The following is a 25,256-nucleotide window of genomic DNA, read 5'->3' as shown; positions in this document are numbered from 1 at the left end:
TGATGGATCAGATGTTTGGAGTAGAATAGACTACAGGCATTAATTCACAGAACCCTCCTGAAAGCCTAAGGATGCAAGCACTGTTATCATGCCCATTTTTCAGGTGAGGAAGTTGAGACACAAGTTCACGTTACTGGTTCAGGACACACAATGGGTCAGACTTTGGACCCACACACTCTTTTTTATTAAAGATTTTATTTATTCATTTGAGAGAGAGAGACAAAGAAAGCGCAAGCAGGGAGGGCAGAGGGAGAGGAAGAGGCAGATTCCCCCACGAGCTGGGAGCCTGACGTGGAGCTGGATCCAGGACCTGGAGATCATAATCCGAGCTGAAGGCAGATACTCAACAATCTGATCCACCCAGACACCCCCGAGCCCACACATGTTAACTGCCTCTTCCTCATTTTTAAAATTTAAATTCAATTTGATTAAACTATACTGTATTATTAGTTTCAGAGGTATTTAGTGATTTATTAGTTGCATATCACACCCAGAGCTCATTACTTCAAGTGCCCTCTTTCATGCCCATCACCGTTACCCCATCTCTCTACTCACCTCTCCTCCAGCAACACTGTTCGTTTCCTAGAGTTAAGAGTCTTGCTTCTTCCCCATTATTAGTGTCCTTTTCCAGTTCCCCACCATGTACCCCTTTCCCTATTTCATTTTTTTCTTACGCTATTTCATTGTCTTTTTTCTCCTTTCTCTCTCTTCCTTGACTGAGGATAAAACTCAACGATCTCAGTTACCTCAATGAGTGTCAGTTACTTAAAGATGCAAGTAACCAAGTCCTGTCCTGTGGACCCTAGATGCTGGGAACGGCTAAGGGTCTCTCCGTGTTCAAAATCACCATGAAGACCATGGTCTCCAGTACTGTCCCTGTTGTGAGGCCACAACTCAGTGGGTCTATATCTCTGCCTAATGTGCCAAGAACACAAAATGAAACAAAACAAGGGGCCCCTGGGTGACTCAGTTGGTTAAGCGTCTGCGTTCTGCCCAGGTCATGGTCCCGGAGTCCCAGAAATGAGCCCTGCATCAGACTCCCTGCTCAACAGAGAGCCTGCTTCTCCCTCTCCCTCTGCTCCTGCTCTCTCTTTCGCTCTCAAATAAATACATAAAATCTTTTTTTCCCAAAGATTTTATGTATTTATTTGACAGAGAGATACAGTGAGAGAGGGAACACAAGCAAGGGCAGCGGAAGAGGGAGAAGCAGGTTTCCTGCTGAGCAGGGAGCCAGATGCAGGGCTTGATCCCAGGACGTCTGGACCATGACCTGAGCCCAAGGCAGGCGCTTAATGACTGAGCCACCCAGGTACCTCAAATAAGTAAAATCTTTTAAAATTTTGATAATTTGTTCATGATAATTAATTTTGATTTTTTTTAATTGTGCAAAAGGTATAATTTATCAGGAAACTTGAGGTTTTGATGCCCCTTAAATTTATTTTTTTAAAAGATTTTATTTATTTATTTGAGAGAAAGAGAGAGAGACAGAGAGCACAAGCAGGCAGAGAGGGAAGCAGGCTCCCCACAGAGCAAGGATCCTGATGCTGGACTCGATCCCAGGATCTTGGGATCATGACCTGAGCCGAAGGCAGCGGCTTAACCGACTGAGCCACACAGGTGTCCAGCCCCTTAAATTTAGTGTGGAGGAAAAAACATCTCTACGGCAAGGCCTCAATCTGAGTATTACCTAGCAATGTACTGTGGGAGAGTGTGATGCAAGAGGAATTGATTGATTGATTTGATTTGATTTAAAAAAAAATAAATTATACCCCCCAATGTGGGGCTCAAGCTCATGAACCCCAAGATCAAGAGTCACATGCTCTACCGACTGAGCCAGCCAGACACCCCTGGAGTATGTATTAATTAATTAATTCATTTATTTTAGAGAAAGAGAGAGCAAGAGGAGGGCCAGAAGGGAAGACTTTCAAGCAGAATCCATCCTGACCCTGACCCTGACCCAGGCCTTGATGTCAGGACTGGGGGACCATGACCTGAGTTGAAATCAGGAGTGTGCCACGCAGATGCCCTGTCCCCTCCCAGGGATAGGTATTTAAAAGCACACAGGAATTGAAGGTGATGTATTTAATTTCCTCTACAGCTCCCAATGCAGAATATCTGTGGTTTGAGCCCCTCAGAAAAGAGCTTGCGGAGATGCACGCATGTGACTGAAGGCAGCACCCAGGCTAGTATATCTGGGAAAAAAAACTATTTGGTGAGAAATAATTAGCCATGTTCGGAGAATAATTTTTTTTAAGATTTTATTTTTAAGGGGCGCCTGGGTGGCTCAGTGAGTTAAGATCTGACTTGATTTCGGCTCAGGTCACAGGTCACTGGGTCATGAGATCAAGCTTGAATCAGACTCCTCAGCAAGAAGTCTGCAGACATTCTCTGCCTCTACCCTGACTTGTGTGTGTACTCTCTCTCTCTTTCTCTCAAATAAATAAATGAAATCTTTTTTTTTAATTTTCTTTTTCTTTTTTTTTTAAAGATTTTATTTATTTATTTGACAGAGAGATAGAGATCACAAGTAGGCAGAGAGGCAGGCAGAGAGAGAGGGAGAAACAGGCTCCCCGCCAAACAGAGAGCCCAATGTGGGGCTCAATCCCAGGACCCTGAGATCATGACCGAAGCAGAAGGCAGATGCTTAAACCACTGAGCCACCCAGGTGCCTCAGATGAAATCTATTAAAAAAAAAAAAAGATTTTAGGGATGCCTGGATGGCTCAGTCAGTTAAAGTGTCTGCCTTTGGCTCAGGTCATGATCCCAGTGTCCTGGGATCAAGTCCTGCATCAGGCTCCCTGCTCAGGGGAATCTGCTTCTCCTTCTGCTTACCGCTCCGCCTGCTTATGCTCATTCTTCCTCTTTCTCTCTCTGCCAAATAAATAAAATAAAATCTTTTTAAAAATGAAGAATAAAAAGAGATTTTATTTTTTTTCAAATATTTTATTTATTTATTTGACACAGAGATCACAAGTAGACAGAGAGGCAGGCAGAGAGAGAGAGGGAAGCAGGCTCCCCGCTGAGCAGAGAGCCCGATGCGGGACTCAATCCCAGGACCCCGAGACCATGACCCGAGCCAAAGGCAGCGGCTTAACCCACTGAGCCACCCAGGCACCCCAGGAGATTTTATTATTAAGTGTTCTCTGTAGCCATTGCGGGGCTCCAACCCACAATCCTGAGATAAAGAGCTGCCATGCGGCACTGACTGAGCCAGCCAGGCGCTCCTGGAAAAAAAGTTTTGAACTTTGGGTTCACATATCCCATTTGATAATGGACCCTAACATGAGTGGAAAATGAGATATGAGAACCCCAGTTTATGGGAATTTAATATTACCAGGGCGAATAAGATTTCCTCAAAACAAAAAAACAAAAACAATGAAACTACTTCTTCTAATCTCTGTATAAAATTGTATATATATATATTTAATAAATAAATTTATTAAAAGTAAAATAAATATAAATTTATAAATAAATAAAATTAAATTATTTATGTAAGTATTTAAATTTTTCTATGATATGGATAACATATTAGTAATGTATAAATGTTATATTTATATATAAGTATATATTTTCATATGTATATGTATGTGTATCTATATTAGGGAGGACTTGTGTGTGGAGACTCTCTAGAAGAGGGGGATAATAGCGAAGTATCTGCCATAGAATTGATTAGAAAAGAAACGACATAACATACAGAAGTACCTGGCCCAATGTCTAGCCACAGAAGAAGTCCTCAGAAATGTTCCGTACTGGGGCACCTGGGTGGCTCAGTGGGTTAAAGAAGCCTCTGCCTTCAGCTCGGGTCATAATCCCAGGGTTCTGGGATTGAGCCCTGCATCGGCCTTTCTGCTCAGCAGGGAGCCTGCTCCCCCCTCCCCTCTGCCTGCCTCTCTGCCTACTTGTGATCTCTGTCTGTCAAATAAATAAATAAAATCTTCAAAAAAAAAAAAAAAAAAAGAAAGAAAGAAAAGAAATGTTCTTTACTGGAGTGCCTGGCTGGCTCAGTCCATCAAGCAGCCGACTCTTGGTTTTCTGCTCAGGTCATGATCTCAGGGTCCTGGGATCGAGCCCTAAATTGGGCTCTGCGCTTGCTGAGGAGTCTGCTTGAGATTCTCTCCCTCAGCTCTTCCCCCCAATCCTCCCTGCTGAGTAGAGAGCCCGATGTGGGGCTTGATCCCAGGACCCTGAGATCACGACCTGAGCCGAAGGCAGAGGCTTTAACGCACAGAGCCACCCAGGTGCCCCTCAAATAAATCTTTAAAAAATGTTCACTACTATTATTGCATAGTATATCCTATCACCACAGTATAACCTGTGGTATATGTGGCATAACGCAAAGAGGCATGATTAGAATTGCACACTGAAATATCTCCAGATGAAACTATGTGATGTCTTGATTCGCATCAAAATAATCCAGGAGTTTATGCAAGTATGTTGAATTGGTTAAGTATGGATGAAACAAGGCTGGTAAGAATAGTTGTTGAAACTGAGATGACTACATAAGATGGTGATTCTCTCTGCTTTTGTGTATGTCTGACATTTCACGTAATACAAAATATGTCTTGGGTTTTTTTGTTTTTGTTTTTGTTTTTGTTTTTTTTAAAGCAAATGTTGGGCCAAGACTGCCGATTTTCCAGATTTTTCAAGACTGGTCCCGAATCCAAATATTTATATGAAAACTTCCATTCTTTAAATGTTGACAACTGGGGGCGCCTGGGTGGCTCTGTGGGTTAAGCCTCTGCCTTTGGCTCAGGCCATGATCTCAGGGTCCTGGGATCGGGCCCCGCATTGGGCTCTCTGCTCAGCGGGGAGTCTGCTTTTCCCCCACCTCTCTGCCTGCCTCTCTGCCTACTCATGATCCCGCTCTCAGTTAAATAAATAAATAAAATCTTTAAAAAAAAATGCTGACGACTAACTGAAATACCTTTAAAAAAATTTTTTTTTTTAAAGATTTTATTTACTTGAGACAGGGAGAGAGAGAGATCACAAGTAGGCAGAGAGGCAGGCAGAGAAAGAGGGGGAAGCAGGCCTCCCGCCGAGCAGAGAGCCCGACGAGGGGCTCGATCCCAGGACCCTGAAATCACGACCTGAGCCGAAGGCAGAGGCTTTAACCCACTGAGCCACCCAGGCACCCCTAAAAAAGATTTTATTTACTTATTTGACAAAGAGATAGCGCCAGAGAGCACAGGTGGGGAGAATGGAAAAGGGAAAAGGGAGAAGGAGAAGCAGGCTCCCCGCTGAGCAGGGAGTCTCATGTGGGGCTTGATCCCAGGACCCTGGGATCATGACCCAGCCGAAGGCAGACACTTAACTGACTGGTAGCCACTCAGCCACCCCTAACTGAAATCTGTTTTCTCGAAAAGCGTGCTGACCATCCAAAAAAGCTCTGCAGGATAGATGCCGGCAGCAGCTGCCAATTTGCAACCTTTGCATGAGAAGCTAACATTAAACAATTTCATTCTCTGGAGCAGAAGAATGTCACTGAAAGCACTGAAAAGTAAGAAAGTAAGAAAGAACAAACTCTTCAATTCGCCGTCCTAGGATGCCGTTGTTCTACCCTCTTCTGTTTCTAAGTCCTGCTCTCATATAAGCTTTGTTCTCTCTTTTCTGTCCCTGGCTGTGAGTATCTTTAACTTCATTCTTCACTCTGCTTATCTAGTTCTGATCTCAAATTTCTGACCCCTGAGGACCAAGACATCTGAGTGTCCAGGACAGGAGGTCCTACGTAGTAAATCAGACCTCACATGACCTGATCATACTTGCTGGAACATTCTGTAGCTATTCTTAAGGATAAGGGGGTATCTTTGGGAGAGTCTTAAGAAATATTATGCCTCGGGGTGCCTGGGTGACTCAGTTGGTTAAACGTCTGCCTTCGGCTTGGGTCACAATCCCATCATCCTGGAATCGAGCCCTGCTTTGGGCTCCCTGTTCCTCAGAGAGCCTGCTTCTCCCTCTGCCTCTGCCTGCTGCTCTGCCTGCTTGTGCGCTCTCTCTATCTCTCTGTCAAATAAAAAAATAAAATCTTTTAAAAAAAAAGAAATATTATGCCTTAGAGACAAGGTAACAGACTGAGAAGTTCAGAGTACTCTGGAGAAGAAAAAAAGGGTGATTTTGTGAAACTAGTATCTCTTGTGGTGAAGAAACAACTTCCTGAAGTTCAGCAGTTCTTTCGATCTCCTATGTTTCTTTTTCTTCTATTAAATGAAGTAAAATTTGGGGTGCCGGAGTGGCTCAGTCGGTTAAGCGTCTGCCTCAGGCTCAGGTCATGATCCCAGGGTCCTGGGATCGAGCCCCACGTCGCCCTCCCTGCTAGGCAGGAAGCCTGCTTCTCCCTCTCCCACTCCCCCTGCTCGTGTTCCCTCTCTCACTGTGACTCTCTCTGTCCAATAAATACACTTAATCTTAGCCAAAAGGCCGAGAAGCGTTTGTCAAATAAATAAATATATAGTTTTTTAAAATTTAAAAATAAAACAAAATAAAATGAAGTATAATTTGAATTTAATACTTTTTAAAAAGCATATGTAGTATGATTCCAGTCTTATTAGATTCTCTCTCTACATACATGCATCCATTCACCCTTTCTTCTTCATCCTTGTGTGCCTAGGGATATCCTTGAGAATATCAAACAATATTGAATATCACCAATACCAGCCCTGATTATTTTTTTTCTTCCTGAGATGTGAGTAGATTTGTTCTTTCTGCTTTGGACGTCTATGAATTCCTTGAATTTTCATAATGTCAGTTATCACTTATGATCAAAAGTATTATATAAAATAACAGAAGAAAAGAAATTCAAAAATTTTTAAATGCATCAATATTTTCATCTTCTTGATTTTTTAACAAAAGATTTTATTTATTTGTTTGACAGAGAGAGAGAGAGATCACAAGTAGACAGAGAGGCAGGCAGAGAGAGAGAGGAGGAAGCAATCTCCCTGCAGAGCAGAGAGCCTGATACGGGCCTCCATCCCAGGACCCTGAGACCATGACCTGAGCTGAAGGCAGAGGCTTTAACCCACTGAGCCACCCAGGTGCTCCTAAAGATTTTATTTATTTATTTATTTATTTATTTATTTATTTGACAGAGAGAGAGATAGTGAGAGATAGACAGCACAAGTACCAGAGCAGCAGAGGGAGAGGGAGAAGCAAGCGCTCTGCTGAGCAGGGAGCCAGATATGGGGCTTGGTCCCAGGACCCCGGGTTCAGGACCTATGCTAAAGGCAGACGCTTAACAGTGGAGCCACCCAGGCACCCCTTAATCTTCTTGATTTTCAAGATTGGGAAATAAACTTGGATTGGCAGATAAAGCATAAAACTTTCCCTTATATATGAATTTCAAACAAATGACAAATAATGTTTTCATATAAGTATTTCCCAAATGTTGCATGGAACATTCTTATTGAAAAATATATTTTTGTTTATCCATAATTAAAATGTAATTCAAAATCTTAAAAAAAGAGGGGGTGCCTGGGTGGCTCAGTCAGTTAAGCGGCTGCCTTTGGCCCAGGTCATGATCCCAGGATCCTGGGATTGAACCCCATGTCAGATTCCCAGCTCAGTGGAGAGTCTGCTTCTCCCTTTCCCTCTGCCTCTCCCCCTGCTCATTCTTCCTCTGTCTCTCAAATAAATAAATAAAATATATTTTTTGGGATCTCTCTCTGTCAAGTAAATAAATAAAATATTTTTTAAAAATGTACTCTGACTTGACCATTCCTTTTTTTATAAGTTTTTGTTCGTTTGTTTTAGAGAGAGCGCTAGCGGGATAGGAGCAGAGGAGGAGGAAGAGGAAGAGGAAAAGTCTCTCAAGCCGACTGTTCTGAGCCAGCGCCCAGCCTGATGCAGGAGCTCAACCTCACCAGGACCCTGAGATCATGACCTAAGCCAAAACCAAGTGTCCCACACTTAAGGAACTGATTCCCCCAGCGGCCCAGAGCCATTTTTATATGCACACACACATATACGCAGATGTACATGATACAGTACACACCCTATGTTATATAATATGTGATACACACACACACACACACACACACACACACACACCCTAATGCAAGCTGAATTGACTATTGTCCAAAGGGGAAATGACTGTGTCTGTGAAATGTCTTGCGGCCCATCGCCCTTACCTTCAGTCATTTCAGGCACCTGGCTGAGAAAAGACCCAGTCTCCTGTTCAACTTAGACTCCAAGAGGGTCCTGAGGTAACGGAAGGGTGCAGGGAACGTGTTGCCTCCGTGTCTCATTTCCCTAGATGCACACAGCTGGTCCCGTCTCGAGCAGGAGCCCACTCTAGGCACGGGAAGGGCTTTGTTGACTTCCCTGGCACTAGTTTCAAGTCTCTGCTTTGGGCAGATGCGTGGCGTTGCATCCTGGAAGCCAAGGAACGGCTGGCAGTAACAAGGGCTCCAGAGGGAAGCGTGGCACTAAGAGTCCTGAGCACAGCAAATCTGCCTTCTTGCCTTCGGTCTGGGAACTGGAACGGCCTGAGCCATCAGCGGAGTGGCCTCGATCAAGGATCCCCAAACCAGTCCTACTGATCCCGCAGCCAACTTCTGCTTTCTGTGCCATGGGGCACGCCCTTCCCTTCTGTCGTGGCCGCTCCCCGCGCAGAGCCCTGGCCTCCTGGGCTAGGAGAGGGAGGAAGTGAGTAAGAAGGATGCGCCTTCCCCTTGAGAAGCCTGCCTGGTTTCAACGTCCCCTTCATAGTTCATCCAGATCGGGAATGATCCCATTTAAGAGTTTTCTGCCTTCTTTGCACCCATTTTCATCCTTATCTTCCATCCATCTGCGTCAAGCCCTTATAAATCCTACTCCTTTACATCCTCACTCTTACTCTGGTCCCTTCGTAAGGCGACCTGGTCTCCCACTCAACCTTCCACCTCCCAACTTGGAGAGGACATGGCCAAGCACCTCCTGCCCTCTGGAATTTACTTGTTTTAATTTAATTTTACTTTATCTTTTTTCCCAGCCAGATCAGGTGATCCAGCCCTGGCTATCAGTGGGGTGACAGATGTCACAGCCAGATCTCCCTCCCATCAGGAATTTACTCATTTTATATTCTCTTTCCAGAACACATTTTTTTCCGCCACTAAATTAAGCTCATGGAAGGAAGGAACCCTATTTTTTCTAAAGTTTTTTTATTTCAATTCCAGTGTAGTTAACATACAGTGTTACATTAGTTTTAGGTGTATGATGTAGTGATTCAACAATTCTGTACATTTCTCGGTGTTTATCATGCTAAGTGTGCTCTAGGAGCCCTGCTTTTTTTTTTTTTTTTAGATTTTATTTATTTATTTGACACAGAGAGAGAGATCACAAGTAAGCAGAGGCAGGCGGGGGGGAGGGTAGCAGGCTTCCTGCTGAGCAGACAGCCTGATGCGCAGCTCGATCCCAGGACCCTGAGATCATGACCTGACCGGAGCTGAAGGCAGACTAGGAGCCCAGCTTTATTCATCAAAGAATTCTGAGTGCCGGACACTAAGTAGGCAATCAACCACCGCTTCCACCACTTCCTGGGTGCTGAACAGACATCTCCCATTTGAAATAATAACACGATTTATAAATGCAAATTCTTTGTTGGAAATTGGGGAGGGTGGAGAATAAGGGTTAAGGTGCAGAGGAGAACCAAAAGGCCTTCCTAAGTGCTCTAGAAGCCTAGCTATTGTTCCTAAATGATGGTTAGTTATTGTTCCTCTTATTATTGTTGTAGATATTCCTTTAAATGTCCTCACGTGGAGTTATTTATCACCTTTATCATTTTCTTCCTCTATTTCTGTGTCATTTTATCTGAATTCTTTCAGCTTTAAGGCGGTGTAACAAATAAAAATTGCAAATATTTAAGGTGTACAACTTGGTATTTTAATATGTGTATACACTGTGAAATGATTGCCCAAATCAAGGTGATTAACACACCTACCTATCACCTCACTAGTTTGCTTTTTATTTCTGGTAAGAACAATTAAGATCCACTCTCTTAGCAAATTTCAAATATCAAGCTGTTATTGTTAACCTAATCACCATGGTGTACAAACTCCAGAACATATTAATCTTGCATATATGAAATTCTGTCCTCTTCCTCCAGCATCTCCCTGTTTCCCCTAAACCCCAGGTCCTGAAAACCACCCTTCTGCTCTCTGCTTCTATGAGTTGAATTCTTTTAGATTCCATATGTAAGTGAGATCATGCACTATTTGTGTTTTCTGTGTCTGGCTTATTTCTTTCAACATAATGTCCTCCAGGATCACCCAAGTTTTTGTAAACAGCATTTTCTAATTTTTTAAGGCCAAAAGATATTCCATTACGTTTAAATATATTTAATTTAAATATTAAATAAACATATTTTTGTTATATAAATGTTTATGTATACAATTATACATAATATAGAACAAAAACTATATTATATATAAATATGTTTTTTCTATATAATATATAATAAATAATAATTAATGCTATATACAAATATATATTATTATATAAATATACTTAATATTTAAACACAAGCTTTACATTTAAATCTATTTCACCACATGGAGCCATGAACAGTGGTGATTTTACAAGTTTCCTGGTCCTAATGGTCTAGTATATCAGACACAATTTAAAGAAAAATCATGGAATTTTACCCTTAACACCGGATTACAGGAGAGGAACCTGCTGTCCCAGGCTTCAGGCTGGGGGTCAGTATGGAAAATGATACAGCTTCCTGGAACAACCTGAAGAGTCCACGGTTTGCTGAGATGGGGCAGAGAACACAAAATCCGTGCCGTTTTATTACGACTTGTAACCATCAGCAGTGACAGTTAACTTGGGGCTACCTCTGACTTCCTCCTCCCCTCCTAAGGCTAGAATTCTATATGCAAATGACTCGAGTTCTCCCATATTTTATCAGTATGGACACAATAAAGCTTAGGTTCTAATATTTTTTTAAAAAGATTTTATTAATTTATGTGACAGTGAGAGAGAGCAAGCTAGCACAAGCAGGGGGAGCACTAGAGGGAGGAGAAGCAGGCTCCCTGATGAGCAGGGAGACTGACCGGGGGCTCGTACTCAGTGTGGAGTCTGCTTGAAATGTGCTGCCTCTCCCACTCTATTTGCACCTGCCCCGACTCATGCTCATTCACACGTAGACTCTCTCTAAAATAAATTAAAAAATAAAAAATAAAACAATTTCAGTTTAACACCTGGATCTTCTGCCATCTATTTCACATAGAGCCTGACATTCTGTTAAATGAATGCACTCTATATAGTTTCAAAACTCCCTGTAACCTTAGGTAAAAAGACAATAAATCTTCATTCTAAGCAAGAAACAAGAAAGCTGGCCACCATCCTGATTCAGATGGGCTGTGAAAAGATAAGGAAAGAGAGCTCACGGTCTTGAGGTAGCTGTTGAAGAGTAGCAACCAAATTCAAGGTCAGAGATCGAGGTCCATTAGCCTCACCCTGCTTCTTCTCACCATACCTTCCCCTGAGAACCAGGAAAAGAGCTTAACCCACGGGCAATAGACAAATTACACACACACACACACACACACACACACACACGTGTGTGTACACGTGTGTGTGTGTATTTTTTAAGATTTATTTACTTTAGAGAGAGAGAGGAAGACAGCATATAAGCAGGGGGAGGGACAGGGGGAGAGAGAGAGAGAATTCCAAGCAGACTCCCCTGAGTTCAGAGCCTGACGTGGAGCTTGATCCCAAGACCCTGAGAACATCACCTGAGCTGAAACCAAGAGTTGGTCGCTCAACCGACTGAGTCCCCGCAGATGCCCCGACAAATGATATTTTGAATAACTCTTAATACTTATTTGGCATTCTAGGGTCCTTTGCACAAGATTGAGTATTCCACATTGTTTATTACCCCCAACACAGTTGGATGGTGTTCCACATGTAACATGAATGGACAGTAATAAGAGCCACAGCTTTCCGAAGGCTCATTGTGAACCACTACCTCGCCAAGCAACATGCACGAATCACCCTGAACCTCTTCTGCAGACGAAGAAACTAGCACAGACAGAGATTAAATAGCATGCCCAAGATCACACAACTCACAAGGGGCCATAATGAAACTCATTGACTTAAATATTCAATTCACGTCAATAAATTTTTGAATTTGAGAGAAAAACGTACTGTACATGTTTTCACATTTCTCGTCAATGGAAAAGATGGAAATAAAAAAACATAAGCTGTGTGTTCATTCTCAGTTCATCATTACATTTTTAAAAAATTTATTTACTTGAAAGAGATAGAGAGAGCACAAGTAGGCAGAGCAGCAGGCAGAGGGAGGGGAAGAAGCAGGCTCCCCGCTGAGCAGGGAGCTCAATGTAGGGCTCGATCCCAGGACCTGAGATCATGACCTGAGCCAAAGGCAGACGCTTAAATGACTGAGCCACCCAGGTGTCCCCATCATAAGATTTCATTAGCCAAAATAACCCCATACTGTGGACATTCTGCTGAATTAAGGATTCACATTAATGTATGTTTATGCAATATTTCTGGATTCAGATTAAGCAGATTAAATCACTAGGTACAAGCCAGGTATTTCTCATTTCTTCTTGTACTTGAACCACTTAGAAGGATTCGCTTTTCTGTGCCTTAATTACCTTTTCTGTTATTCATTCATTCATTCACTTATTCTCTACCTTATGATTTAAGGCAATGTATATAAGATGCATACAATACAATGAGGAAAGAAAAGGAAAAGTTGTTTTTTAAAAAGGGGATTAAAAAAAAGGTGGATTAAGCTGTTATGTTTCAAAGAAAACACAATGTCCCTTTCCCTACATGAATGATAAGTGGTGTATGAACACACCGTATTACAGAAATACAGAACTCTCACACCTTATTTATTATTTATTGCTAAGATTTCATTTATTCATTTGAGAGAGAGCACATGCACACAAGCAGGGGGAGGGGCAGAAGGGGGAGGAAGAGACAGACTCTCCACTGTGCGTGTAGCCAGAGACGGCTCAGTCCCAGGACCCCAAGATCATGACCTGAGCTGAAGGCAGATGCTTCAACAACTGGGCCACCGGGTGCCCCTTAAGTTCTAAAATTAACAACTATAAAAAGTTATTGTTGAGGCAATTAGGGAAGTCAAGATGTAGCTGCCGGGGGGCTGATTTCGACAGATGATTTTTGCTATTTTGGTGCTCGGATGACACTGTGGTTATGTCGGTGAAATGGCTCTCTTTTGTGGAAATGCCACACACATAAAGATGTAGAAATGAAAAGACATATTGTCTTGAGTTTCTTTCATTTTCTAAAAAGATTTAAAAAACATTTTTTTTAAGTAACCTCTACACCCAACAGGGGGCTCAAACTCACAACACTGAGATCAAGAGTCACAGGCTCTGCCGACTGAGCCTACCAGGCAACCCAGCCTTGAGTTTCCTTTAAATTTTCACAGCCGTGGGGTGCCTGGGTGGCTCAGTTGGTTAAGCATCTGCCTTCAGTCAAGTCATGATTCCAGGGTCGTGGGATCAAGCACCATATTGTCATCAGGATCTCTGCTCAGCAGGAAGTCTGCTTTTCCCTAACTGGCTCCCCACTGCTTGACCGCCTGCCCAGTCTCTCTCTGTCAAATAATTTTTAAAAAAATCTAGAAGAGAAGAATGGATAGAAGAGAGATAAAAGGAAAGAATGGAGAGAGGGAAGGAGGGAGGCAGAAAAGGAGGGAGGAAAGAGAAGAGGAGAAGGAAGGAGAGAGACAAGGCAGCCATCTTGCCATACGTCATTCTGACTTCATAAGAAGTCCGTGGGAGGATTCTCATTATTCCAGTGGCAGTGGTAGTGACAGGGATCGCTGCCCTATTTCCCATTGGGGAAATGGAGGCAAGGGGACAGTCAGCCTTGCCATGCAGTGAGCAGAGAGAGAACAGGAAAGAAGACGAACGAGGCTGTGCCTGAACCAGAAGCGTGTGCCCCAAGTCCACAGCCGCTTACGCTACTCAAGTCCCTGGTCTTTCCTTGGATGTTTCCTGAGGTGGGAGGGGGTCGTTAGGGGCACTGTCCCCCCTCTACTGATGAAAGGTACACAGGACTGCAATGCCACCACACCCGGAATTTCCCACTCCAATTCCAGGGGACTCCGACGTACCTGGTGGACACCGGTGGCCTCCAAGTAAGGGCTCTGGCTCCGGACCTTGATCCCCACTCCCACTAACTGCAATGAACGGAGCCAGGGGCCAGCGGAGGCTCCCCCTGCCCCGGAAACTCATCCTACAACCGCGCTTTCATGAGGGCGCCCCCATGCCCGACCACTGTCAGCTTCCATCATCCCAAAGGTACACATTCCAACGCCCTCCTCGAACTCGGCCCCTACCTGACGCTGCAACCTTTTGGCCTTAATACAGAGTTCCCTGTAGACTTCTCTCTAGCTTCCTCTCCAGCTCTGAATCTAGAGCCTGCCGGCCGTGTCCAGGTGCCCCGAGACAAGTTCAGACATCTCCTCTCCTCCATGCTGGGGCCGCTCACACTAACCCCTGGCCCTGAAGCTCAAGGCACAGCTTGCTTGCCACAGACCGGCCTCTGACGGCCTCTGAGGTGGAAGGGAAGCCCTATGACTCCACAGAAGCCAAATCGGCTTGGACTAGGGGCTGCTAGGACCAGTCGCTGCAGAGGTTTGGCTCCTGGGCCCCCTCCACCTTGCCAAAGTCACCGAACCTCTCTCAGCCTGCATTGTCTTGGTTAAGGCGAAAAGGAAAAACCCTCGATGCTTCTACCACCCCCGGCACCCAGCGCCCAGCCCTCCTCAAGGGACAGCGGTAAGGCCCACGAGCCAGGCTGCAGTGCACGGGGAACACTCCTGGGAGGTCACCAGCACGAGCAAGCACAGGTCCGATCGCTCCGCTCCGGAGCAGGGCTGAGACGCCCTGTCTGGCTCCTTTGACCACAGGGAGGGCCCGCGTCCAGCCTGACCCCACTCAGTCCTCGCCCCTTCACTCCAGCGTGGGCTCCAGTGGACTGAGCCTTCCCCCTCGGCCTTACCTGCATCACCTTGAGTATGAGCCATAGCTCCCCTCGGGAGAGCAGGGGCCATCCTGATCCCCATCTCTCAGAGGGGGCCTGGGAGGCCTTAAACAGGTCAACTGATTTACCTGGGTCACAGAGCCCGTTAGTGGTGCTGGGACTCCATCACTTCCAGCTTCTGTCTCTCCCGTGCGCTGGGAGAACCAGGGTGCCAGGTTGGCTGGGTCTCACCGGACTCCTTCCCCCCACTGCCTGGCAGAGGGCCCTGGAAACCCAGCGGCCAACACAGGTTTACTGCCTGAAGCCCGTGTAGGTACCAAGGGACCCGGTGGGGGAAGCCTGGCTGGCTCAGGTGGGGGAGCCCGTGGCTCTTGATCTTGGAGCCAGGGGGCCCAGCCCCACACTGGGTAGACAGATTCCTTAAGAAAAATAAAACAAAACAAAACAAAAAAAACCAAGAAACCGAAACAGAGCCCCATGGGACAGGTAAGGCTAGAGACCTTGGGTCACAAGATCACGATCTGTCCTCGTTGCCGACCTCTGGTGACGAACCAGCGGCTCTCTGCTCTCACGGCGCCTGTGAGTAAAGAAACAGAAGACGGGCTGCAGTCCAGATGGGGGAGGGCAGGGCAGGGCCATCAGCCATAGTTCCCGTGTGTCATCTCAGTCACTCCGGGAGCACACTGCCGAGATTGTTGCTCTCCTCTTACAGACGAGGAAACCAGGGCAGAGTGAGACCAAGCAGATCGGCAGCTCTGCCAGATCGCAAGGGATGAGCGAGCAGGAGGCCACCAGCATCCCTATGGCTCCAGAGCCCCCCTCCAATGAACGGGGCCCAAGGAATCGTGACTCGGGGCTATTTTTGCTAAGGGCGAGGTTTCATTTGCTTCCTAAGGTGTGCCAAGGGTGAAGTGATTGAAGGAAACGGTATAAGTAAATGCTAGCACACCTGACACCCACGTAGGGCGAGAGAGGCCGAGGGTCCCACGAGAGACTGAAGGGCATCAGACAGGACCGCGCCGTGGAGACTGAGACAGGAAAGGGCACGCGGAGACCGCAGGGAGGCCAACAGGCATAGGACGGAAGCCCTTGAGCTCTCTCACACAATAAATAGCCTCAGGTCAAAATTGTGCCTGGGGTACCCGGCCACGGGGTGCCGGGCGGGGGCGGGCGGCACTCAACAAGACCAAAGCCCAGGAGGAGACATTTGGTTCCAGTCAGGAAGGGGCAGTCCGGTCTCCATCCCTTACCACCTCTGTGAAAAGGGACTGGTCCCCAAACCTGCGGTGGGTGTCTGAGCCATCCTCCAGGACCACGAGGCAAGGGCACTTCTCCCCCTCAGGCGCGGGGGCTGAGGCACCTTGGGCACACGATGTCCTGGGAGCCCGTGGGTATGCTGAAGATTCGGATTTCAACTAGAGTGGTGAACTTGGCTGTGCGGTGATCGCAGGGTCCTTCAGGGACATTGTCCAGCACGGGACCGGGCCTAGGAGCTATTTCCAATAGTTAGGATAGTAACAGGTGTTGGAGCATTCAATCGGGCGTGCTCTCTTTCATTTCAAAAAAAAAAAATGCCTATCATCAGGCTGAGCTCTATTTACTTAGGGTTTTCTTCTTGGGATGTAAAATTCACTTCTGAAAGAATGCAGGACACCTGGCATTTACTGAATTGGGACAAACGGTATAGTCACTGTCATCGATTCCTTCCATACCCCAAACCTCTGGGCCCTGTCCCTTTATTGGACTCACCTGAAGAAACCAAAAACTTGCTCAACTCAACTCTCCAACCAATAAGGATGTATCCTCGCTAGAAGAAACAAAAACAAGAACGGAAAAGAAAAACACAAACAAGAAAGGAAATTCAGCTATTCCTCAGCAAGGGCTCAGGAAGATATTTCTTGGAAAACCCAGGAAAGAGGATGTCTGTGTGTGTGTGGGGGGGGGGGGACAAAGGCCAGAAAGTGGGTAATGACCCAGATCCAAAGGGTCCCACCATAAGGAACACGCATGCTCGTAGAGAGAGTCTCAAGGCGGAGGTATAGACACTGTGCCCGAAGGGGTTTCGGCATCCATGGTGGCGATGAGAAGAGCAAAGTTTGAACGAGGAAAACTGGACAAAACCCCAACCCGTGGGAGGGCTGTCCAGTCTGAGCCGACTTAGGGGGCGCTAAGCCCCGTGCAGGTTCGCAGCCCTGTCCTGAAGTGTGGCTTCGGGGCTAAAATGCCGGAGGTCCAGGCCCCTGTGAAGGGGCAAGCGTGTTTTCATCTGCACGGTGCATCTGGGCACCAGACGTGCTCAGAAGACCCCAGCACCAGCTCCCGTTCCCGGGGACCCGGGGGTGTGGCGGGCTCTGACTTGGGCCGCCTCCCGAAAAGCCTCAGAGGGGGCCACCTCAGAGCCCATCACATTCCTCGGATGACTATTCCCTGCCTAGTGGCGGCTCCTGGATTCGCAGGGCTGGCCAGGGACCTTCTCCCAAGCCCTCGGCGGCATCTCCAGAGCTAGCGTGGGCTCTGCGTCTTCCCCTGCCCACACGGGCTGGCACGATCCAGCGTGGCGCCTTCCCGTGGGGGACACAGACCACCAGTCTGGGGCGTGTGAGCCCAGCGTCGACTGGAAGACTCAGCCTCTCTAGCTAGGCCGCGACGGCTCGGATGCCCTAGGCCAAGTGCTCCCTCCCGGAGTACCCTCGCAAGTGCACACGCAGGCTTGGGGCCTAGGCCCGACGACGCATGCGCACCTCGGCGGGCCCCACCCACCCCCCGCAGCGGGGGGTGGGGGGTATATATAGGGAGGGCGGCTACTCAGACTTTCCGGAACCTGACAACGCCAGGACCGTTTGGCGGAAGCCCGTTGGCAGGCCACCGCTCTCTGGGTCACCCATGGATCCCGCAGGGTCTGACGGGGAATGTGTGCCTGACGGCACCAGGGATATGGAGCCTCCGGGCCCAGACCAGGACGAGGGCACCGGCTTCCTCAGCCTGGGCGTCGACGAGGAGCGGGAAGTGCCGCAAGGTCCGTGCCCGTTGGGACAGGCGCCGGCGTCAAGCCCCAGAGACCAAGGTCCCCGGGCGAGGGGAGCGGTCCGGTCACCCCCCAGAGGTTGACCCTCACCCCCTCCTTCCCACAGCCCCGGGCTCCGACGCCCTGATCTTTCTGTGTGGATCTCGTCCTTTGCAGAACCCCAGCCTGAGGCAATGTCGCTAAGCGGAGAGCCCGGAGACCCGGAGGCTCCCGGAGACACCGGAGAGGGAGCGGCGGCAGAAGCGGGGGCCGAGTTCGCACCTGAGCAGGGCCCTGGAGCCGCTGAAGTCCAGGAGGAGGCGGAGAGCGATGTCGTCAGCGACAGCGATGGCGTCGGCGACAGTGATGGCGTCGGCGACAGCGATGGCGTCGGCGACAGCGATGGCGACGGCGTCGAAGAGGCGGTGGACGGCCGCGAGGCCGCAGAATTTCTACTGCCTGCGCCAGGGCAGCGGGAGCTGGAGAATCAGGAGGGGCAGGAGGGACAGGAGGGCCAGCCCAAGCCGGAGGGGCCACAGGGGGCCGAAGGGCCGCCGCTGCCGCAGGGCCCGCCGGCCCAGGCCCCCGCCCCAGGCCGGGCACCAGCGCCCGGGCCGCCGGGGGCCCATCGAGTCCCGTTCAGCCGGCTGCAGCTACGCGAGCTGGAGGGCTTGTTCCAGCGCACTCAGTATCCCAACGCGCTGATGCGGTAAGCGGACTGGGGCGCTGGGCGCGGGCCCCGGGAGGCGCGGGCCCCGGTTGGGCGGGCCCCGGGAGGCGCCGGCCCTGGGGGGCGCAGGCGGAGGGGGGGGGCGCGGGCGGGCTCTCAGCGTGGGTCCTCGCCGCGGTCAGAAAGGCCAGCCGCCTCCAGGCTGCCAGGCACGCGGGCGGGGACGGGGGCTGAAGGCGGACATTCACGCCCATTGGAACGCGTCCGGCCCGCAAAGTGTCCGCCGTACTTGGTAGAGGAAGGTCCTGCTGGAAGCACGCTAGCGGGGACGCGGGCCGCAGGTCTGAGACGCGGGAGCGAATGGTTTAAGAGCCTACCTCTGTTTAACGTCGTCAGAAACCTACTCGTCGTCACTTTTGTACAAATTGTTCATTTTAAGGAATCTCTACACCCACCGTGAGGCCCCTGCACCCATTTTTACATTTTTAAGACTACAGTCGGAAACTATCTGGATTCCGAAATGTTCTGCCTTCCCTTAGATTATGCTGGAGGTCTTGAAAAACCTTGAAAGTTAAAACAAAACAAAAGAAAAGCCTGGCTCAGTGAGTTGAGCCTGGAACTCTTGATTTTGGGGTCTTCAATTCGAGCCCCACGCCGGTCGTAGAGATTATTTAAAATGAAAATCTGAAGTTAAAAAAAGTACAATTAAATGTTGCTTGCGGGGGAAAAAAAAGTGTTGCTTGCGGGAAAGCTCAACCTAGAGGGTCCAGAAGAGTGGTGGGGGCATGGGGTCTGCTGGTCGGGTGGGGTGCGGGGGAATGTGGGGGGACCTCAGTGAGACCAAAACTTGAAAATAACACCACCAAGGAATGAACAGCAGTTGGTGCCGTCCCTTAGCACCCAGTGGGAATGTACTCGAATTTGATCATCACAGAGGGGAGGGGGCAAAGTCGGAGAGAGAGAGAGATGGAGGGACAGCACCTTATGAGAGGGCTCTAAGTTAATCCATAAAATGGGTAAGAGCAAGGATTAAAAAGTCTGTAGAGAGAGATCCTCAGACTTTTCTTCATTTTGAAGTTGGTAACACGAGAAGAAACTGAATTAGAATGTCCCCTGCTCTTGGGGACTGCCTCCTTCAGCCGGGCTCTCCTTCCATTCTTGGTCACCTGAATCTCACTGTAAATCCCGAAATGGTGTGACTTTTTCTAATGTAGAGATTGCTCCATCAGATGTCACGGACGCCTCCCCGAGGAAAAATTTTAGGAAGAGGAAGGAAAAATCCTCTATTTTAACTCACCCCCAACTCCCAATCCTGAGTACTTGGGATTTTCTCCCCTCAGCCAGGAGCTTGCAAGATTCATGAACGTGCCTGAAGCCAGAGTGCAGGTCAGTAAACCAGAAAAAAACCATTTGGCTGGGAGCGGTTCTACAACAGGCTTCAGGACTTGGGCACCTCTGTCCTAGACCTCACCTTCCCGGTTCTTGTTGCCTTTGCTAGTTTGGGAAATAAGTGTTGAACTTCTGGGTCTCGGGGTGGGGGGTAGGGAATGGTAGAAAGAAAGCCCAGGCTAGGGAAATTGCACATTTCCAGAGGGAACGCGATTTCCTAAAGGAATGGAAAAATCAGTATCGTATAGTATCCCTTGTATAAAATACACATATATGTTTGTATAACTGTACATATATGTACTTTTAGATGTCACTGAATTAGACATAGAATACTCGTATTTATATAAATTTTTAAATTTAAATTTTAAATTAAATTTTAAAATTATATAAATTTTAAATTTAAATTTTAGTGTAAATAGAAATGTAACCAGAATAACTGAGCATATATATAGTATACGCACTATTTTTATAGGTAAAGTTAACTGTATACAAACCTACCTAGGTATTTATATCTAATACCAATATGTAAGATAGAAATACATCGAATGGAGTAAGTATGCATATCAATTACATACTGGATGAAGTACATTATTTCATAGAATAGATGCGTATATCTTTATCTAAGACAGAACATATATTTGATATGTTGAACATATATACAAGGAATATGCAGAATATCAGAAGTATATTTTTTAAGTATTTTCAGTAACAGATGAGTTTTACATATATATATATATATATATATATATATATATCAGTGTGACCTAATTGTTGTAGCTAATATAAAATATATTTGTGTAATTCATAGATAATTAATATAAGTATTATCCATGATACTATTATTATAGTCTTATGTAGTATATAATTGCCATATACTAGAGCCAGTAGAGTGTTCTTTATTGTGCCAATTACAGATTAATATTTATTAATAAGTGCTACTCGTTCTTGATTGGTATGGTCATACGTTGATACAGCAATATCATTCTATAGTAGTACTGTTTCTCTACAACAGCATCATCATGTATTATTTAAGTATTATAGTATAAGGGTATATTTATGTACTTCATATATATTCCTGTATAATTACTCATGTGACTTGTATATATTATATATATAATACATTTATCTGTACCCCATTTTATAATGGGTTTTATTTTGTAATATATATGTTTATATATATAATATGTCATGCTATTTTATAATAATAGCTCCAGAAACATAGACATTTTATACACATCGAAAGAAAAGGAGAGCCGCAAGCGCACCTACTCACGTACAGCTCCAATCCTGAGAGGGTTATCATGCGGGCCCCTCTTCATCATCGGGTCACGTCGGGAGGGAGTCTGAAGTGGAAATCATTCAAATTAAAGCACTAAGGAGCTGAATTACACTAATTTTTTGAAAACAAGCATAAGCTCGTTGCGTAAGGAGCAAATTTACAGATATTTTGGCGTAGGCTTGAGGGAAGATTTCACACATATGATACAGCAGATAAGCAACCACCTTCTGTCCAGTGAAGCTGAGACTTATGCAGAAGGTAGGGTGTCGAGTACAACCGCCTGGGGCTCCTGCTATGCTTTTCCCTCTTAATATTATGATTTTATTTCTCTAGGATTCAGACGAAACAATTTTATTCTGTCAGTATAAATTTTTTTTTTAATTTAAAAGTTCAAACCTTTATTTTTATTCTTAACTGTTTTTAGTGCAAGTGTCTTAGGTCTGTTGCTTTTTTTTTTTTTTAATATGTATGATTACTTTTTTGTTGTTGTTTAAAGGTTTTATTTATTTGAGAGAGTGAGTGAGCACACCACCGAGCTAACCCAAGCCCACCAGCCTGGAGGGGCAGAGGGAGAAGCAGGCTTCCTGCTGAGCAGGGAACTGCCCCTCATGGGGCTGGATCCTGGGACTCTAGGATCTTGACCCAAGCTGAAGGCAGACGCTGAACCCAGTGAACCACTCAGGCGCCCTAATATAACATGATTTCTTGCTCTAGGATTCAGACGAAGGCAATTTCACTTTTCAACTGAAGAAAATATTTTGTTTTACTTAAAGAATCTTAAATTTCATTAATTTATTTTTAGAGCTGTTGCTTTTAAGTATTTGGCAAACAGGTGTGGAGAGTGGCGGGCCTACGTCTTCATTTTCTGGAACTCCTTCAGCCTGAGAGAGGAAAGATCCGTCAGCCTGAAAACCTTCTTAAATAGTAGATGGTGTCTTATGGTGGAGATGGGAGGGGGGATGTGCCACCTTTGAAATCGGTCTCATAGAGCAAATAGACAGAAACAACACTTTCCAGCAAGGTCCCAGCAAGCTAGCAAAGGCGGAGGCCGGTCCAGCCAGGTGGCTGCCGTGGGTTGGGAGCACAGGGGGAAGCGGCAGGCGAGGATGATGCCTTCGGGATAGGACTCACATTCTAATTTCTGAAACCACCAAGCAGGTTAGTGGACATTCCAGAGAGGAATGTCTGACACCTGAGATCTTGGTCTTCCTTTTGTGGTCCTTTTACGAAGACATTGTGTGGCATTTGTCCCTGGTGGGGACGGCTCTTAGTTAGGCTGGATTCTGGCATGTGCTGATTGGGAAGACTTTTTCTTTCTTTTTCTTTTTTTTTTTTTTTTAAAGATTTTATTTATTTATTTGTCAGAGAGAGAGAGAGGAGCGGGAGTGAGCACAAGCAGACAGAGTGGTAGGCAGAGGGAGAAGCAGGCTCCCGGCTGAGCAAGGAGCCCGATGCGGGACTCGATCCCAGGACGCTGGGATCATGACCTGAGCCGAAGGCAGCCGCTTAACCAGCTGAGCCACCCAGGCGTCCCGGGAAGACTTTTTCATTGGCTCAGTGGGTGATGGCTAATTTGTGGGTCCATGGATCAGGGGGTGATTGAGGTCATCTCTCGCCTGAGTGGAATCGAAGGATAATTTGGGGAGAAAAAAGAGAAGTAAGAAGGAGGAAATGAAATAGAAAAGTCAGAGTGGGTGTATTCACTTCGCTGCCCGCACAGAGTGTCATCTGTGATGGAGAGGGGCTGCGGACCAGAGGTAGGGAGCTCACACGGGCAGCCTACAAAGCAGGCCCCCGGGACCAGGGGCTGGGCTCCCAGTCAGCTGTGCCCAGATCTGGAGAGGCCCAGGCCTCTCTGCCCTGTGGAGCAGGCAAAGCAAGCTCAGAGGAACAGGTCCCCTTAAGTTTGGGTGAGTTGATGTTCCTCAGCTTGGGCTGGCACCCTGCTCTCTCAGTCGGGTCTGAAGGGAAAAGGAGTCACAAGACGCAAGTGAGGAAAAACACATAAGGTTCTCCTCTGTTTCCAAACTCTACAGCGCTTTGAATTTCTTTTTTTTTTTTTTTTTTTAAGATTTGATTGATTGATTGATTGAGAGTGAGCTAGAGCAAGAGAGCAGGGGTCCTGTCCAGGGTGCTGGAAGCGCAGCCAGAGCAGAGGGAGCTGACAGGCTGCTGAGCCCAGGAAAGCCTGGAGGGTGGGGCAGGCTGGATGAGGCCAAATGGGGCACAGTGAGGGCGGCATGCCTCTCTGCCCCCAGGCTGCTGGCTGGCCAATGGTGTAAGAATTTCATCAATCTGGTCCTAGTTCATGTAAACAGGCATTGTCCCCAACATCTATTATTCAGATAGTGTCCAGCTGCCTTCTGTCCCAGCAAGACCAACCACAGGCTCTTGGGCCCTCCATGCCCAAAGCCTCCCTCACAATGCCCTCTTTTTCACTGGGAAGAGGTTTCAGAAGAGGAATGACCCTTTTGTCATCCATAAAGGAAAGCTGTTGTTGCAAGACCCAGCACGTGCCTCTGGATTATTTGCTTAGTCTGTGTTGAAGATGGGCTTTTCAAAATGGGGGTTGTTCCCCTCAGCAGAGCCTTTGAGCTTCCCCCAGAAGCAGGGTGACACCTGCCTAGTCACTAGGGAGTGGTGGCCACTGCACAGCTGTCGGTCGGCTGGGAGGACACAGGCATCCCCCGGGGTAAAAGTCACAGCAGGGACTGAGAGCAGTTCCTCAGCTGCACCTGCTGCTGAGAACGGGGAGAAGTCACATGCAAGGTGGGAGGCCAGTCAAAGCAGGGAGCTGAGCCAGAGCCTGGCACATGGTGGATGCCCTGTGGGGGGAGCTGCAGGGGGGCCCGTGGCCCTACCTTCCCTAAGCTGTTTTAGCAAGGAGGAAATAGCTTCCCCCATGCAGTTGCAAAGCTCAAGGGCAGAGAGAGTAGCCTGCTGTGTTTTTTCATGGATGACGTTCAATGCTCACTGTACTAAAACGATCCCTTTTTCTCTCTGATTGAAGGTTTGGTTTAAGAATAGGAGGGCCAAGTGGAGGAGACATCAGAGGGCACTGAGGTTCAGAAACATGCCCCCCGTGGCCATGCCCCCCCCCGTCGTCGTTAACGTGGGTGGACCCTGCCATGCCATCCTCATTCAGGAGCCGGAATACATGTGGGTTCTTCGCGAGCCAGTGCTGCTGGGGCCCCCCCCGCCGCCCATGCCACCCTTTCCTGTTGTCTTCTTGCCTCCTCCGCCCTGGCGTCCTCCGCCTTACCCGCCCTGCGGCTGCCCTCCCGTGGTCGCTCCCGGGTATCCCCCGTCCATGGTTTTCTTGTAAGCTCTTTTCCCACGGAATGGCCTCCGTGACCGTTTTTTTCCCACGGGGCAACTTTTGCAGCCGATTCCCGTTCTGTGGCGCTTACCCGAAAGAGCAGTTCACTAAATGCCCGCTAAATGTATTCGAGAGAAGTGCAAAGTCACGGACCCTCTATCCGGGGGCACTTGTTGTCTTTTCAATAAAGTTATGAATTCACTCTCTGTGTATTTGTTTTGTGTGCGCCGTGCGGTCAGTGCATGGGGTGGGCTGCTTTCACGCACCCGCGTGCCTGAGCCACCATCAGGAGGCCATGGCCATCTGAGGTTCCCCCAAGTGCCCTCGGCCGACTTACAAGGACTCACCGCTCCTCCAGCACCCGGTCTTCCCCCGCCCTCCACACCGTCCCGCCCCCGCCCCAGCGGAACGGCGCCGCCTGCAAGACCGGGTGGCGTCAGCTTCTAAGGGAGAGAACAGTGTGCTTCCAGGCTGTGCTGAGCCCCGGTGGCGTTGAGGAGCTGAGGCCCACCCGGGATCTGGAAGGGACACTTCTACGGGGCTACTCACGGGGCTCGTGGAGAAGCGGCAGCCGGGCGTGCTGCTGGAGCTCCGCAAGTGGTGTCCGCCGCCGCCCCTCCGGGTGGAGTGGACG

The 25,256-nt window shown here is 47.6% G+C and overlaps 1 protein-coding gene and 1 long non-coding RNA gene across 2 annotated transcripts; one reads left to right on the top strand and one right to left on the bottom strand.

The window, feature by feature from the left end:
* Positions 1-10,735: 10,735 nt before the first annotated feature.
* Positions 10,736-17,702, bottom strand: LOC131821651 (uncharacterized). The gene is made up of 4 exons (XR_009349957.1): positions 16,711-17,702; positions 16,243-16,454; positions 15,462-15,538; positions 10,736-11,124 (listed from the first exon to the last, which is right to left on the bottom strand). It is a non-coding gene; the product is annotated as an uncharacterized LOC131821651 (long non-coding RNA).
* Positions 17,703-17,844: 142 nt separating this feature from the next.
* On the top strand, positions 17,845-24,842 carry LOC131821044 (rhox homeobox family member 2-like). Its single transcript, XM_059156833.1, has 4 exons — positions 17,845-17,977; positions 18,143-18,674; positions 19,976-20,021; positions 24,314-24,842. Exons 1-4 carry the CDS (start codon positions 17,845-17,847, stop codon positions 24,626-24,628), a joined length of 1,026 nt encoding a protein of 341 aa, XP_059012816.1. The 3' UTR covers positions 24,629-24,842.
* Positions 24,843-25,256: the final 414 nt, after the last annotated feature.

This window comes from Mustela lutreola, chromosome X (genome assembly GCF_030435805.1).
Source record: "Mustela lutreola isolate mMusLut2 chromosome X, mMusLut2.pri, whole genome shotgun sequence".
In the NCBI taxonomy this organism is placed as follows: Eukaryota; Metazoa; Chordata; class Mammalia; order Carnivora; family Mustelidae; genus Mustela; species Mustela lutreola.
Note: the sequence above shows the minus strand (reverse complement) of the source record. Positions and strands in the feature narration are given on the sequence as shown.